This window comes from Rhinolophus sinicus, linkage group LG16, assembly GCF_036562045.2.
Source record: "Rhinolophus sinicus isolate RSC01 linkage group LG16, ASM3656204v1, whole genome shotgun sequence".
NCBI lineage: Eukaryota > Metazoa > Chordata > Mammalia > Chiroptera > Rhinolophidae > Rhinolophus > Rhinolophus sinicus.
Window position 1 is genome coordinate 37,417,950 of NC_133765.1, and position 17,526 is coordinate 37,435,475.

The window sequence follows — 17,526 nt, forward strand, 5'->3', positions numbered from 1 at the left end:
GGGCTGACTGTTTATTTTGTCCTCACCGTATTCCTAGAATCGAGCGCAGTAGCTGCCAATGATAAACATGTGTGGAATTAACTGCATAAATGAATGAATATTTGTTGAATTGTAAATGGTGCTGAAAGAACATCTCTATTCACCTGACTTTTTTTTTTTTTTGACATTCCCATGGTGTCTACAGCATATATTTGTATCTTCGTTTCACTGATGGGAAAAGCAAACCCCTGAAGGGGATATCCCTCTGCAGGGTCATACGTACTAGTAGGCATTGGAACTCAGGCTTAAAAAAAAGGCTTGTAACTGGGTAATTCCTAGTCCAGTGCTTCTTCCCCACTTCAGCTGGTGGATGAGGCAGGACCTCTGAGTGTTTGTTCCAAGACTGACAGGACTGACACACTCAGAACAACATGAACATTCAACGTGGGGTGGAAAGCCATTTGGCGTGGCTCGTGCGGTGACTTGGTGTTAAAGCTTTGCCCATTATAGACGTGCCATTTTGGAGGACAGCAAACCACCTCAATTGGATTGTTTCAGTTAAGAAGCATAAAGCTGAGTGAAAAGAGGGGAGGGAGGCAGTTACAGAGTTCAGATTGACACTGAGGAATTTGGAGTGCTTGTTTCTGATCTGTGGGAGGTCTCTTGTGCACTGCCATCTCTAATGCCCTGAGATTGCACAACAAATCCAGCAGGCAGAAATGTTTTGGTTTGGCTGTGGTGTTAAAAAAAGAAAAAAAAAGCCAAGACCATGTACTGCAAGATTCCGTTTCTATGAACTGTCCAGAATAGGCAAACCTGTACCAACCGAATGCAAATGGTGGTGTGATTGCCAGGTGCTGAGGGGATAGGCAGATTGGGGAATGACTGCTAAAGGGTCCGTGGTTCCTTTTTGTGGTGATGGAAATATTCTAAAATTAATTGTGGTGATAGTTGCACAACTCTGTGAATGTACTAAAAATCATCAAATTGAACACTAGATGGATTGAACTATATGGCGTGTGAATTATGTCTCAATAAAGCTGTTGCCCCCAAAAAGGTGAGGTAACAGTTAAAAATTGGAAGGTTTCACATATAAATTTGGATGCCCTGCTGCTAGTAAAAAAACTGAGAACTCTGGCAACTTTGGGACTTGTGGCCCCCTGTTACACTAGTAACAGCACCCTATCCCTGCTTGAACCACGCCTCTCGTGTGTGTGCCTTTATGAATCCTTCACAGGTCACAGTCTTACAAGGCTGGGCCTGTGACCTGCTTGGCAAAGGAAGCCTGAAGTAGGAAGCCCGTGGCCCCCGTTGCTGCCGGCAGCGATCTCACAACCCCGAGGTGAACAGGTCCAGGATGAAGCCAGCTTTGTGGGTGGCACAGCTGAGAATCAAGGGAAAGTCAGATAATAGAAGGTAACAAATCTTACACTGTTTAAGCTGCTGTGTTGGATTTTCCGTTACCTGTAGCCAGAGCCACTTACTGGGATTCGATCAGGAAGTGGGAACATTAAAGGTAGAACAAGGGAGGGCAGCCTGATTTTTGCTTTCTCATACCTGGCCCAATTTGCTCTTACAGTTCTCTGCCTGGCCCCCTGTGATGGGGGTGGGGGGGGTTAAGCCCTTGTACTAAGCCCCAGTGATTGTATAGCTAAAGACGGTGGAAATGGCCTCTCCCCACTTTGTTGGGTATACTTGTCCTGAAAACAACTGTGTGAGTCTCTCCTGTGCAACTACAATAGTCAGGTAAATAAATGACCTAATGCACCCAGCAGGTATCCAAAGGATAGACAGTACTGCCTTACAAAGCAGTTCTGTGGGCGGCCTCTTCACCTCAAAGGCCCTCTGGGAAAGAGGACCTTGCTGCCAGGATACTGTGGTGTGGACTGGCACTGAAAATGCAATGTTCACTCTAAAATGCAGTGGCCTTCCTTCTCCGTCCCCGCCAGTCCCCTGTGCCTTTTCCAGTGCAGAGCTCAGAGAGATGCTACCGGATGGGGTGGATTCAGAAACCAGCAGAGACTGAGGACATTTCAGGGGCTGTCAGATTTCTCTGACTCGTTTCATGACACTTCTGCTTGTTGTTTCACATCTGCGTTGCTCACCCCTGGCTGCCCCATCTGTTACTCACAGTTCCAGCTTCCTCAGAACACTGGTCTGCCACTAGCCATCATGGACTCTGCGTCAGCAGGACGTCACTCAGTCAACAAATAACCTTTGAACACCTGCTCCCTAGGTCACGACAGCCCATTGTCAGCGTCACGGCCCATGCTTCTGCTTTTCTGGGCCCCAGTTCTCTGCCAAGGGACTCTGATCATCTTTGTGTCAGGCCACGGCGTAAGTCATTAGCCATATTAGTGTCACCGGCCATGTCATCGAGCTTTTGACTGTATTTGGACATGGAGAGTTGTCATAAATTCTATTTATTTCAAGGAGTCCATTTCTATCTGGCTGCAGGAACCTGGGTAGAAGCAGAAAGTACAAGAGCTAAGAACTGCCAACAACGGATGGAAGCAAGTCTTACATTCCTGAGCCCAAACCAAAGCCACACGAACCTCCTTTGTGTGAACTAGCTCAGCTCAGAGTAACTCGCGTTTTGGTTTCACAGGGGATGTGAGAGCGTGTGGCCAGGGAGATGGGTTGGGATTTGATGTTTTTCAAGCCCTCATTTTATTGGACCCGGGTGAGCAGAAACCTCTACTTCTTGGGTTCTTTCCCGCCTGCGTTTCAAAAACCCGCAAGACACCTGCAAGAGCCGGGCATTCGCCAGTTACGTGGGGGAACTGGGAGAGGGAGGGAGAGTAAGTTCCAGAAGTAACTTCTGCTTCCTCTGAGCTGAAGAAGTACAAGACGATGACAAATGAGGGACCGTACCTAGTGGTTCTGTTTTGACTACCACCTGCATAATTCCTTACAGATACGTGAGTCTGTATGGCAACCATAACATGATACTCAGCAGTTATAAGTGTATGTGTTCCTTAGATTAGGCCTCCCAGGGAGGATCAATGGAGGTGAATACAGAGGATTAGGATTAAAGTCCATACATAAATAATTCAGCAGATGATAAAGGCATTTCCAATCCATGGGGAAAGGATAGATTTGTGCAATAAGTTCTGTTGGAATAAGCGATTAAATGTGAGAAAAGGAGGCTTTGCATATCGATCATACCAACACAAATTCCAGATGGATAAAATACGGTCATGGAGAAATGAAAAATATGAAAGCATCAAGAGGAAATATTGGCAAATATAAAATCTTAGGAGGGGAGTGCTTTTCTAAGCCTAACACTAACGTCATAAAAGAAAAGTCGACTGATTTGACTGCATAGAGGCTTAAAAACTAATTTGTATCAAAAATAATCATTTTGGTTAACAGCCAACAAACTGGAAAAAAAATATTTAAAACACATACGACAAAGTTAATGGCCTCATTTTATAGAGTTCTCAGGAATCTCATGAAATGTATTGGCTAAGCATCCAGTAGTTACAATTGTCAGAGTGAACCTCCGGGCGCTGTGAGGACAGCTGTCCTTGGTCTCCCTCAGTCAGCATCTCCTCCCCTGGCAAGAGCACCTTGACTTTTCATTAACCACCTCCCTGTGGTTCAGGGAGGACTGATTGGTCTCCTAGGCTCGGAGTCCTCAAGTGACCTCAGCCTGTCCAATCGGCCGCAGTCCATCTAGTATTGAACTGCAGTGATTGGCTCAGAGATGGACATGTGACCCAAGTTGCTTGAATCACAGCTAATCCATGACTTACTCTGGAGTACCCAGGGAAAAAAAGCGTTCTTCTTTCTGCTGGATTTATAATTATAAAGGTATAAGCCTGGAGTTGCCAGGGCCCATCTCGTGAAACTCAAGAATGAACCTAGAAGAAGGGAGAAAGACCTTGTATCAAAATGACATTTTCTATGTCTTGGGTCTGATCATGGCTTAAAGTAGCTTCTTTCCTGGACATTACAATTGTGACCTCATAAGTTCTCTTTCTGATTAGGCAAATGTGAGTTTGTCACTTGCTGCTGAGAAAGTCCTAACTCATACAAGCAGTAGATATGCACACACACATACAGAGAAAAGAAAAAAGACAAATGCCCTCAGGAAAGAAAAATTCAAATGACACCAATAATTCAAAAATGCAAAAAGAGGGGCCATGCTTTGTCACTTGAAGTAGAAAGTACCCAGGGCTGATACTGTTTTGGGAAATGAGTGTGCTCATAAATGACCAATAGAAAAGTAAACTGGTGCCACTTTTCTGGAGGGTAATTAGTCATTTGTATCAAAATGCATTCACCTGCACTTTGTGCAATTGCACTTCTAGGAATCTAAGATTGTGCGCAGATTTAGCTATTTTATGTTCATTATGATGCTGCTTAAAAATAGCACGAAGCTTGGAAACAGCGAAGCTGTACAGTCAGAAAGCAGGGATGAAATCTGCAATGCCAGCACACAGGGAATACCATGCAGTTACTCACGTGATCCTGTAGGAGCGGGATTCTGGAAAAGTATTCGTGAGAGCTTATTGTATTGATTTTCTGTTGCTCTGTAGCAAAGTACAACTGTAGCGACTTACACAACACCCGTGAGCTCACAGGCCTGTGGGTGGGAAGTGGGCCTGGCTGAAATCGAGGTGTGGGCGGGCTGGGGTCTCCTCGGGAGATCTTTCCAGCTCCTGTGCTTGTGACGGAGTCTAGTTCTTTGAGGTGGGGCGTGGAGGTGGTCATTTCCTGCTGGCTGTCAGCTGGGGGGCTGCTCTCTGCTCGGAGACCCTGCCAGTGTCCCTTATCACAGAGCCACCCCCCGTGCCGTCATTCCTAAAGCCAGCAATAGGGAACCAGCTTGACATTAGGTCCCTGTCACGCTTTGACTCTTTCTGATGTCAAGAAATGCCCGGTCCCTTCAAAGGGCCCATTATTGGGTGACACTCACCCTGCATCCTCTCTCTAGCTGAAGGGCAACTCATCTGGGATTTAATCACATCTGCAAATCTCCTTCACAGCGCTGCCTGGATGTGTGTCACTGAAGGCAGGCAGGCAACTTAGGGGCAGATTAGAATTTCCTACCCCAATGATTAAGTAAAGAACAAATGACAAGAACTATGTAGACAGGGTCCCTATTTTTTGTAACAATGATAAACAAGACTCACACCAGAGTAAAAATCAACAAAAAAACACACTGTGTCTGTATATCAGAGCTAAAGAAACTTAGTAAAGAGTCCACACTGCCCGTGCTCCTTCTGGACGGTCATCCTCTCACGTCTCAATTTATTCATCCATAAAGTGTGGGATGGGCGAGGGGCGAAAGGGCAGTGGGAGGGGATCAATGGAGGAAAGCTGTAGCGTGCTTAGAACACAGCTAGGCACATGGGGAGCACAGTAAACACGACTATAAAGTCTGGAAAAACTTGAAACCAAAGTATTAATAATGGTTATCTCAGGGTGGTGGGATTCTGTGTGGTTTTTAAATCGTTTTGTTTATCTGTATGTGTTCAACATATATTGGTTATGTGATAAAAGTAAATCAGATTATAAGAATAAATGTGGGCTTCTGCAAACGACGCGTTGTTACTAAAGGCAGTTAAAGCATCTTCCCTTTAGTAAACCTCTACTGTGCACAGAATTGGACATGTGTCTCCTGCACTGTGACGGATATGAAGCATCAGAGCAGCACGAAGGCCGTCAGATGCACTGTCTCACTGAGCAGTGACGACAAGCTTTAGGTGTGCGTCCTTCTGCTGAGAAGCTCAGAACCGGTCTGCCCAGCCCTCAGGACAGCAGTGGGCATCCAAGGCCTGCTTTCTTGCCTAAAGCGCAAAGGGAAAGCCACCTAGCGCTGGTGACTGTTCTCATGTTCATTAAGCAACACTGGGAGGAACTAGTTATTTTCAGACCAACAGCTTTTTTTTGGTATTTGGTCACTTCCCAGTGCTGTAAGTGAAAGCCAGGAAGAGGAAACATAAGCAGGGCATTTAAACCACAGTTCTGTAGCACCTTGTTTTTCATGCTCTCTGTCTGTCTCTCTCTCAGTGTCTCTATGTCTCTGTCTCTGTCTCTCTCTCTCTCACACACACACACACACACACACAGCATTTGTGGTCCTCAGTACTATAGAGGGGATGATGATGTAAAGATTGGAAACTGATAGAAACAAAGGAAGCGAGTGCCTCACTTATTAATACCATGAAGGCAAAAAAAAAAAAGATGTCTTGATTTTGGTCACAGCGCCGTTTCTAAAGTCAATATGCCCACAGTACTGTCCCTTGAGAATGCCATCATTTTTATACAGGGTAGATAATAAAGTCTCATTCTCCCCAGTGCTAGAAACTAGAGAAATAGTCTGAGCAAACACTCTGATCAAAGGAAAAAGCAGATTTTGCTTCACATGTACGTATGTGAAGACCCTTATGCTAGAAGTAGCTGCAGAAATCTCAGACGCCTGCAACCTTTTCTGGGCTACTGCCCCTCCCCCAGCAGTTATTTCTGCATTATTCCATAACAGCACATTTGTCTTTGTACCTACCTGGTATAGTACCTACTTGGGAGAATCATAAACGACTTCATCAAAAGGAACTGATTAACTATGATACTGTTGGTGGGTTTTCTCGTTTTGCAAATGGGTAAATGGTAGCAATGAATGGATAAAGTAACAGGCCCCAGAAGTGACATGTCAGTGTCTCTTAATTTATGGAACAGATGTATTCCAGAAAAATTGAATAACAGCAGATTTCAGCCTAGCAGATCCTATTATCGTGCTGACTCCTATTGAAGATCAGGAATGCAGTCTCGTGGGAATAAAATCTGACAACAGTGCAAATTCAATGATTTTAATTCAAAAAGCAGCTATGGCTGCCTTCCCTACTCACGACCCTTGTCCTAGGCAAGCAGAGGCAAGGGCCCTGAGTGAGCTCACCATCTAGCTGGGGTGTGGGGGTGGGGCTGACTGCTCTGTGATTATAAAGCAGGATGGGATCAGAACAGAAGGGACAAAGAGCCATGATTGTAGGGGACAGTCCCAGATGAGGCCATGGGAGGCTTTGCTTTCATACATGCAGTCATTTTTGAAATGGGCCTCTTTAGTGGATTGAATGGTGGCCCTTCCAAAAGGTATGTCCACATCCTAGTCCCTGGAGCCAGTCATCTGTTGTGTGTAACCATTTTATTCAGGGTGGCAACGTGCCCAGCTAAGGGACTACATTTCCCAGCTGCCTTGGATGGAAGAGGTAGTCCTGTGGCCAATAAGATTAAGGCATAAAGGCTGTGCTGCATTCCAGGAGGAGCCCTTAAAATGAAATGCACCATTTTGGGCTCACTGTTTTGCCTTTCCTTCCTGCTGCCTGGAATGTGAGATGAGGGTTGGGGCACGGAGCAGCCACACTGCACCCTGAGGCCTTCTTGAGAACAGAGGCCCAACAGGAAAAGACTGGGGTAGAAAGAGAGAAGCCTGGGTCCCTGCTGACCATGGAGCCAAGTAATAAACTTCAGTTGCTGAAAGTCAACTAGGCTGTAAGCTGTAGTCAATCAGTAGTGTCCTCACGGTTGATTCTCCACCTTTTCTGTATTGAAGTCTCTCCTGAGCTCTTGTCCCCCGGGTCCTCCGAACCACTTCCGGTTTGGTGACGCCCCGTTGGAATGGCTGTTTGTTGGAACTTAACATTTTCAGTTTGCCTAGTTTATCTTTTGACACATCTAATGGGGGCAGCTGCTGCTTCGCTCCTGTCAGCTGTGGGATTGATGGCTTCATATTGTCAGATCTCTCAATTTTCAAGAGCTCTCAGAAACCCCTGGAGCTGGTCTCCATGGGAGCGGCCGCCGGCTACCCTGGTCCCTGTGGCAGGGAATCTCCATCACCGCTGGTGCTGACCGGAGGATGGGGGCCCACTGACACCTGGTCCCCATGCGAGCAGCCCGCAACCACCCCTGGTCCCTGTGTGCGTCTGTGTGGGGGGTGTTATCTGTGGCCACCCCTGGTGTCCTCGAAAAGGTACCCGAAATCACCACTGATGCTGGTCTCCATGGGAGCAGACTCACTGCCACGCCTGGTCTCCTAGGAGCGGACCCGCGGCCACCCTCGGACCCCATGGGGCTCCACCCTGGTCTCTTCTGCTTCCCATGGGAGGACCCCGTGGAACCCCTGGTCCAGGTCCCTTGGAAGTGGCCCCGCGCCCCTGCTCCCCGCCCCCCAGCACGCGCCCCCTGCCGGCCACGTGCGCCCGGGCCCGGGGCGCTGGAACCGCCGAGCGCGGGCGCGGCCATGGGCGCGGCGGGCGGGACTGACCCAGCCGGACGCCCGCCGGCCGGGTCCGCATCCCGCCCCCGCCCCCGGGCCCGGTCGCGGCGGGGCGGTCGATGGCCCGGCGGCGACGGCGGCGGCATGAGGCTCCTGTTCCTGGCGGTACTGCGGCCGCACACGGGCAACGCGGTCACAGCCCAGCGCGTCCGGTAGGTGTGGCAGCCCCCGAACATCGCGGCGTGGCGGGGACCGGGGGCGGGGACCGGCCGCGGGGCTCTGGGTCTGACCTCCCCGCCGCGCCGGGCCTCCGGGAACCGCGAACCCAAACGGACCGGCCCGCGGGGCGCGGGGGCCTTCACGGGCGCAGGCGCAGAGAGGGGCGCGGGGCAGCCCAGGACCCGGCCCCCGCCCGCCTCGGCGCGGCTGTCCTAACGCGCCCCCGGCCCTCGCGTTGCGGGAGGAGACCCCACTCGGGGACCCGCGCTGGGCAGGACGGCCGGACGCGCGCAGAGGTCGCTGGCGTGCCCTCCGCGCTCGCCTTCGCCTGGGTGTCCTCACTGAGGCTTTCTGTGTATTGTGAGCGCCCGGGTTTGGGGACACAGCGACGCAAAGGAAAGTCGGGACTTCCTGACCCTTCCCTTTCAGTGGGGACAGGAGCGACAGAATAGAAACACATGGATCTGTAGTGTGACACGCACGAGTATGACAGGGACCTGGCGTGCTCGTGCGCATGTGCCATTTAGGCAGGATGCTCCCGGGAGGCCTGCCTGCCGGTGACATTTGCGCAGAATCCCGAGCGTGAGGGACGGACCCTTGAAGCTAGAGGGTTGGCGGGGGTGTGCAGCAAGGGCACAGACCCCCCTGTCCTTCGGGTCTGCTCTGCACACGTGTCCTGGGTCCCGGCCCGAGGAGCCTTCCCTGTCCCCTCCCTCTCAGCATCCCCTGCTCCGATCTCTCGTATCGTCTAGACTTCTTATCTTCTAAACACTTACCCTTTGCTGCGATTATCTTGTTTTATGTTTACTTGTTTACTTTTTCTCGTCTCCTCTCTGGAATGTAAGCTCTCAGGTCGGGGAGGGGGCTGGTTAGTGCCTGAAGCTTAACAGAAGCCTTTACAACAAACCTGACTTGGCTTCCTGAAATTTCTCAATTCACTTCCCCCTCTGGGTCTACTTCCTCATTATTAAAAAGAGCAATGGGGGCGACCCCAACCATGGGATGCCCCCTACTGCTTAAAACTGTTAGTTCTCCCGAGGATCCTAAGTGAAAATGATGGGTGGAGGGTACATGAGTCTTCTGGAGTTTACAGTTAGGATTTCACAGTGAGGATTTTCATTGCACTGGGTCACCGTGAGTGTCATGCCAAGCTCTGCCCTCACTCACTGGGCATCTATAGCGAGGACCAGGCCTGTGGTCTTCCTCTCAGGAAGCACATCCCAGGGCCGGGGGAGACACTGCAGGAGGACCAGAAGAAAGGCGGCAATTTCAGAAAGTGATTTGTGCTGTGGGCCCCGGGAGGGCTCTCTGAGGTGGAGACACTCAGAGATCTTGGAGGATGAAATATAGAGCTAGGAAGTGAGGTCCGAGAGAGAGATGGCAGGTGCCGCTGAGCCTGTGTCCATGGCGGGGGGGACAGTGTGTACTTAGGAAACTAGACAACACGTGGATTATTTAACATGTCACCCCCGCCTGGAGCCACACGTATGAGCCCACGTCTTCCACAGGCGCACACCTACCCCCACCCAAAGGGCCACTAGCTGTGCGCTTTACGTACTTTTGGCCCATTTCAGAGGCACACGGGAAAGACGACTGTTAGCTGCTGTTCTTAAATTCACGCATTCCTTTATTCGTCCCCTCATCACGTCTGTGGTGCACCTCACACACTGTGTCCTGGTAGGCCTTGGGGACCCTGATGGGAACCAGGCACGCGCGTCCATGGAGACGTTGACACTGGGGGGGGGGGGCGGAGAGGGGTACAGGGCCCATTTAAGTGCATACTTGCTTCTTTGCTTTCCTGGCTGAACAGGATGCAGAATAAAGATTGTTCTCTTCAGAGCAGCTTTTGTCTCCCCTTCACTCAAGAACGATTGCTGGGGAGAAAAAGGAAAAAGCAGAAGCTGCTGGAAGACAACTCGGTCTTGTGAAAGCCTAGGCTCCTGGAAGAAATGATGCTGAGTGTCCTGGGGGCGGGGTGTGGGGGAGGTTCCTATGGTGACACCCCCCCCAGCCAAACGCCAGTCAGCAGTGAGAACCAGAGGATCTTATCAGACTTCCTCTGTAAGAGACCCCTGCCCCTCCAAGAGAATAAGGTCGGGGTCCCCCTCAGTGTAGCAGGGGAGGGTGTCTGAGTTACGTAAGACTGGATTTTTTGTTTTTCCTTTTCTGTCTGGTTTCTTTCTTTTTTTTTTTTAAATTAGTTTTAGGTGCACAAGACAAAGTAATACTTAGACGTTTATCATTTACATCTCTCACACTGTTGAACCCCCTCCCCCCATCCACTATCCCTCTGACATCGCACAGAGCCATTACATTTCCACTGTCTCCCAAATGGGACACGTGTCCATCGGATACCCTACAAAATCTTTACAACATTATTGATTACGTTCCCCAAATTAATTTTCAAAACCCCATGGCAATCTTGTGGTTCCCGACTGTTTTCTAAGCCCCTCACCTTCCCCCTTATCCCCACCCCCCGTCCCTCTAGCAACCCTCAGTTTTTCCTCCATGTTTCCAAAACTGTTTCTGATTAGTTCATTCACTTATTCTTTTCTTTAGATTCCGCATATAAGTGAGATCATATGGTATTTGTCTTTCTCTGTCTGACTTATTTCACTTAGCATAATGTTCTCTAGGTCCACGTAAGACTGCATTTTCAAAAAAGGAGAAACAGGTCCATTCTTGCACACTCGAGTCTTTGGTTATAAACGGTCACTGGATACATAAATCCTGAGGCTGAATTGGGGGACTGCATGGACACGGGAAGTCCAGGGCGCTCTGGGAGCCTCTAGGGGGGCAACCCATGCCAGGCGAGAGGCGAGGACAGCCTCCGGCCTCCTGCCCTCACTGCGGCAGGTCAGGCAATGGCGTTGCAGACAGCTTGGGCCTCTGCTGTCTAGAAGATGTTTAGAATATGCAGATAAGAGAGTAGAAGGTGTTAAGGTAGAAAAATTTGGGGATCAATAACCAGACAGTGACTGTTTTATTGCCTGTGTGGCCCTTTAAGTATCCTTCAGTAGGTATGGTACGCGTGGGGTGCGTGTGTTAATTTCTGACTCTGGGGCTGTTAGGTAGCATTTTAAATATCTTTCAGGAGTTTTCCTCCTGAGCACTTTAATATTAGAATCTACAGTAGGACCTGCTTATTAGCATAAAGCATTTCAGAAGTAATAAGCGGGGTTAGGGTATGTGGTTTGCTGGGACGGTTACGTGGGCCCTTGTGTGAACATAAAGTCAGGGAGCCTGCAGCACTGTCCCTTCTGTCCCCTGGCTCAACGAGGGGGTGGCTGGTCTGGCTGTCAGAGTGGGGCCTGCGGGGAGGGGAACCTCTGGTTCCCCACCCACCTCTCATTCCCTGAGGCGGTAAACATTTTCCAGAGGAACTTGCCAAACGTTTTCCAGAAGATCTGCACCTTCCTGAACCAGGCACACGGATGCAGGTCAGCGCCTCACAGTTCAGGTCAAAATTAAAAAGCAGCTCCGGGGGCGGCCGGATGGCTCAGTGGGTTAGAGCGCGAGCTCTCAACAACTAGGCTGCCGGTTCTATTCTCACATGGGATGGTGGGCTGTGCCCCCTGCAACTGAGATTGACAACGGCGACTGGACTTGGAGCTGAGCTGCACCCTCCACAACTAGACTGATGGACAGTGACTTGCAGCTGATGGGCCCTGGAGAAACACACTGTTCCCCAATATTCACCCCCAATATTCCCCAATAAAATTTATATATGTATCTATATCAGCTCCAGTGAGTTAGGAGAACAAGGTTCGTATGGTGTGGTGAAGAAATATATTGCACGAGTAATGGATTGAAAAACAAAAAAGTACCACGGTTGCTTTAGCGACGAAGTGACGGGAAATCTCTATATAGTTTCAAAGGGTGCCTTCCGTTAGGATACATAGGACACATCCTCAGAAACCTTGAAAGAATCTTCTAAATGGAGGCTGGACAAACTACTGCCTGAGGGTCAGACAGAGGCGAGAAAGTCTAGAGGCACAGAGCCCGTGGGCGGTAAGAGGGACCCTGTGTCCTCAGACCCCAAGGTATTTCCTCTCTGGCCATTTCCAGGGAAATTTTTCCGTCCTGTTCTTAAACTAAACTGTCAGATACTCAGCTGGCTTCTTGGCTTCCTGGAGTTTTGTCTGCAGGGCTCCTGAGGGCAGGGGAAAGGAATGGAGAGGGGTGGGAAATAAGCAAACGGGGAAGGATCCAGGCTTCTGCAGCGGCCGTCTGAGCTGTGACTTCAATCCAGGGATGAGCGTGTTGGCATCAGAACTAAGGCAACACCACGGTGGTGCTGAGCGCTGGACTTTGTGTGGTGGGCGGTGACTGTTTGTTCTCTCTCCAGCTGGGACACGGTGTACGATTATAACATTATAACAGTGTTTGTGTTTGAGTGGAAACACTTTAGATAACAAGAGCAAACAGAAGCCCAGAGGGAAACTAACTCCCTAACTAACTGGGAGGGCGAGGGAGAAATGCACACTTGGCACTGCGCTCTCCACGGCCCAGCTGCTTCCTGCTGTCGGAGGTGTCATACTCCTGGGACGCCAACACTGGGAAGAAAGCAGGCCTGTGGGAAAGTTTTTGAGTTTTCATTTTTCTTTAGCATCATGCAGGGGTCTTATTAAGAACTGAGTAACGTATGCTTAAAAACAAACTTTGGGTGTCACCCGGAACTAATGGACGGGAGAAAAAAGTGGAATCAAGGCGATAAAGATGGAGTTTTCTGCCATAGCAAGTGCCGCTAAGAAATGGCCGTGCGTGCCTTGTGTCTCACGGCTGCCAGCACTTCCTGAATTAGCCCTTTATCCCGCTGGCCTCGGTCCCAGCCAGTCCCAGGTATCAGAGACTGGTGGGTGGATGGTGACTGTCTTGGCCATGACCTTGTTCTGTATTTCAGGTGGATTGTGTCTCCAAGACAATGCAGAGCAGACACAGCATTAACTTTCTGATGTAATGGTCTTTGGATTTGCAATCTTAATCACGGCAGCAAAATGAGGTGCATTAATGTTTCTCCATCTTTTTCTTTCCCTGTTTGTATGTTTTGATAAAGGGACCATCTAGAAGCCGCAGGTCACGTGTGTCTTCTGAAAGATGCCTTTGACTTTGATGGCCCGTCCGAGATTGCAGCCCTCATCCAGGCTGAGGCCGTGGAGGCGGCCCTGGCTCTGCACCTGTACCGAGGAGGCCGGCTTCTGCTAGGTAACCCTCTCCCTTCCGCGGTGCAGCGCTAGGAACCGTGGAAACCACAGCGCCTCCCTTTAATGTCCAATTAAACACCCACGAGACAGCTTCTCTGGTTTACCCGGTTCCACAAGGGAACACAGTCGTCCTTCTGGTTTGTTTGTCTTACCGGTAATTTTCTAAAATGGTATATGTAACTCTGCCCATTGAGAACAGACTAATGTATAAGCTGTTTGTACTGCACGAGGGGCATTATCCTGAATGTTTTCCGTCTTTCCCTAACTCACAGTATCATTTTCAGAATGAAAACAGGACTCTTTTACAAAACATAGAATGGGCACCCAGGAACGATGTTATTGCACTGATTTACAAATGAGGGAACTACGGAGATGCTAAGGACAGTTTGACGGGCATCAGTTGATTTCACAAAGAGTATTAGAATTAGGTTGCTAGGTTTGCACCTGACCCCTGTCAATGGGGGCTATCGTTTCTGCTGGTATAGGAGTCAAGTTTCCCCAGAGAAACAGAGCCAAAGGGACCGAGAGAGATGTGAGAGAGGAGATTTATGACAGGGATTGGCTCATTTGCTGTGGGGGCCACGCAGTCCCGTGACCTGCCGTCTGCAGGCTGGAAACCCAGGAAAGCTGGTTCCATCCGAGTCCAAAGCCTGAGACCCGGGTGTTGATGGTATCAGCCCCGGTCTGAGAACCAGGAGTGCCGCTGTCTGCGGGCAGGAGGAGACGGACGTCCCAGCTCAAGCAGATGAGCTGAATTAGGTCTTCCCCCGCCTTTTTGTTCTTCTTGGGCCCTCGATGGATTTGTGCTGCCACCTGCACAGGTGAGGGTGACCTCAAAGTCCACCAGTGCCAACGCTCATTTCCCCCCGAGACGCCTTCACAGAGACACCCAGACATAACGTTTTGCCAGCACTCTGGGTGTCAAGTGGACACATAAGGTTGACCATCACAGCTGCACAGGAACCATTTGCATCTCCACCTGGCGCAAAGCTGCAGAGTATTTACTGCAGCTTCACAGAGCATGAGCTCTTCGTTCATAGTCAATAGTGAAATCAAACAGCAGCGCCTGCTCTTAGAAAATCAGCTCTCCCGTTCTGCAGTTTCACCAAAAGAGACTTTCTCTGCTATTTTCCTTCGCCTCCTTCAGGAGCAGGTTTCTATGAGGGAGCGTGTTTCTTGGTGGCGATGGGAACGCTTCCTCCGTGGCGGTGCCAAGTTAGCACACACGCAGGGGCTGAAAGGAACGCACGTTTATTACCCTGTAGTCCTGGGGGTCTGAAAGCTGAAATGGAGCTCGCTGGGCTAACACCAGGATGTGGGCAGGGCTTTCTCTGTTTGGAGGTTCTTGTGGGGAACGTGTTTCCTTACTGTTCCAAGCTCGGGAGACAGCACAGTCCTTGGGTCACAGCCCCCTCGCATCTTCAAAGCTGGCAGTCGGTGGCCAGTGGAGTCCTCACACGGCGTCATGCCGACCTGCTCCCTCCACACTAAGGACCCCGCGATTACACTGGGCCACCTGGCTTATCCGGGGTCATCCCCCCACTTCAAGGTTAGCTGACTAGCAACCTCAGTTCTCTCGCAGCTGCATTTCCATTTCCCCTGTAACAGATTCGTAGGTTCCGGGAATTAGGGTATGGACGTCCTGGGAGGCCATTATTCCACCTACCACAGGCCCTCCGCCCTTCATTCTGCAAAGACTCATGTCCGTTCCACATGCTAAAATCATTCACCCTGTCTCAGCATCCCCGAAAGTCTAAACTCTCTGCAGAACGGGCGTCATCTGTACTGGGTGTGTTTCTCTATGTCCATCTGTGTGTGTTTTTGGAAAAGGTACATGTCCATAGTCTGCGCAGAATAATATGTTCCTGTGCCAATCCTTGCACACTTTGCACACACAGCACCTCGAGTATTTTGGGTCCCCGCCATGATTTGTCATTCCTGTGGCACCGCATGTTCCCTGGGGGTACGTCACGGCGTCTGCATCTCCTTCGTCTCCCTCTTAGTTCCTCGCTCCATGGCGCCTGTCACTACCGTGTGTCCCCGAAGGTAAGACCTCGCCGGACAATCAACTCTAATGCATCTTGTGGAGAAAAAATTCATATAAGATCCGGTTTTATTTTACTATAATATAAGACCGGGTCTTATAATATAATATAATATAATATGATATGATATAATATAATATAATATAATATAATACTGGGTTTTATATAATACAATAAATATAATATAATATGATATAACATAATATAACATAACGTAATATAATATAATATAATATAATATAATATAATATAATATAATAAATACTGGGTTTTATATAATACAATAAATATAATATAATATGATATAACATAATATAACATAATATAATATAATATAATATAATATAATATAAAATACTGGGTCTTATATAACACCAGGTCTTATATTAATTTTTGCTCCAAAAGACGCATTAGAGCTGATGGTCTGGCGAGGTCTTATATTTGGGGAAACATGGTACAATCCATGGCAGGACTCAATTTGAAGAGGTCTTTTTCTGCCAAACACCCAGTAATAGTTCCAGATGAGCCCATTTCCTAGGAATGATAAGCTTGGCTTTGATAGATGGTGGCAAACAATATTATTCATTGTTGAAATCTAAAGCAAACTGATTTCAAACAGTCTTGACAACGGTGGCCGGTGTCTCACGTGATTAGTCCCGGGTCACGCCCGTCATGGTGATAACCAGTCTACCATGTGGGAGACCTGGGTAAAACTAAACTAACAACATAACTCGCTCCCTGTGTTCTGGGCGCTTCGGTGTTTAGTATCACTGTGTTGGGATGGGTTGGCGAGGGCTGTCCCCAAGGCTGCTCGCTGCTTTGTTAACTGTCCTAATTTTACAGGTCATGGAATTCCTTTTGGAATCATCTTCGGTGGAACTGATTTAAACGAAGATATTAACCAGGGAGAAAAACACCAAGTGATGGGGAAAGTCCTCGAGGAAGCCAGGTACAGCCGGAGAGCATTTCGAGGCATTAAAGATTTAACACTTTGGGTGGAATTCATGGAAACAACAAGACCGAGGAGACCAAGAGATTGGGAGGGTTACATCTTGCCATATAAAGCCAACTTCTTTCTGTCATTTCATTTTATTTTTCTTCCATTTGGTACATTTTTACTTTGCCACGAATAGTCCTTGTAAACAAGTTACTGCCGTCGAGTAATTGTCCGACTCCAGTTAATGTCGGATGAACATTCTGGGGATGTTGGGAAGGTACATGACAGAGGCACTGTGGCTCCTAAGAGACAATACGGCAGATAAACTCCGGCTTTATTAGCGCACAAGTTAGGGCCCACTTTGCATCAGTGTGCCCATGTAGGATCTTTTGGATGTAGCTCTTATTTCTACAGATTTCTGGATTATGTAAACACCATTTGGGAGAGGGGCCACCAACTGGATTTCTCAATGGGGTTGCTGCGGGCCTTTGGGACAGGGCGGTTATTCAGTGCGGGGGGCTGTCCCGCACACCCCTCATCCTGCACCCTGCGTGTGAACAGCACCTGCCAGGGGCTATAATCTAACACGTCTCCACATGTTTCTAGCTCCCGGGATGGGAATGGTTATTGCCCTGGACACACACGTAGCAATACAACCTTTTTAAACTAGAGAGTGCAGTGTGTGAGTGTGTGTGTGTGTGTGTGTGCGGCACACACATGTATGTACGTGATTGGACTCACCTTGGAAGGTGATCTGTCGTAGGTTTTCTTGATGCTGTTGTTCTTCTGCTCTCAAAATGTATTACCTTTAGGCCCACGTCCTTCGTAATGTACTGTCTTGTAGAAGGAAAATCATTCTGCTTGGTAGAAACAATATTGAATGAATTCATCTTGTAGTATTATCATTAGCATTATTCTTTG

The 17,526-nt window shown here is 48.9% G+C and overlaps 1 protein-coding gene and 1 long non-coding RNA gene across 4 annotated transcripts in view; both read left to right on the forward strand.

Annotated features, from left to right (window-relative positions):
• LOC141569283 (uncharacterized) overlaps positions 1–5,940 on the forward strand; it is a 7,708-nt gene extending 1,768 nt beyond the window's left edge. The window contains exon 3 of the long non-coding RNA XR_012492790.1: positions 1,217–5,940. This is a non-coding gene — a long non-coding RNA (uncharacterized LOC141569283). The remainder of the gene's footprint in view (positions 1–1,216) is intronic.
• A 2,240-nt stretch (positions 5,941–8,180) lies between these two features.
• GLT1D1 (glycosyltransferase 1 domain containing 1) overlaps positions 8,181–17,526 on the forward strand; it is a 51,130-nt gene continuing 41,784 nt past the window's right edge. For 2 of the 3 annotated variants that reach the window (XM_074321930.1, XM_074321932.1), the window contains exons 1-3: positions 8,182–8,412; positions 13,476–13,624; positions 16,512–16,617. In XM_074321930.1, coding sequence (XP_074178031.1) covers positions 8,225–8,412; positions 13,476–13,624; positions 16,512–16,617 — 443 coding nt within the window. In that variant the 5' untranslated portion in view covers positions 8,182–8,224. Of the gene's footprint in view, positions 8,413–13,475; positions 13,625–16,511; positions 16,618–17,526 lie in introns of all 3 variants that reach the window. The other variant, XM_074321931.1, reaches the window with a different exon arrangement.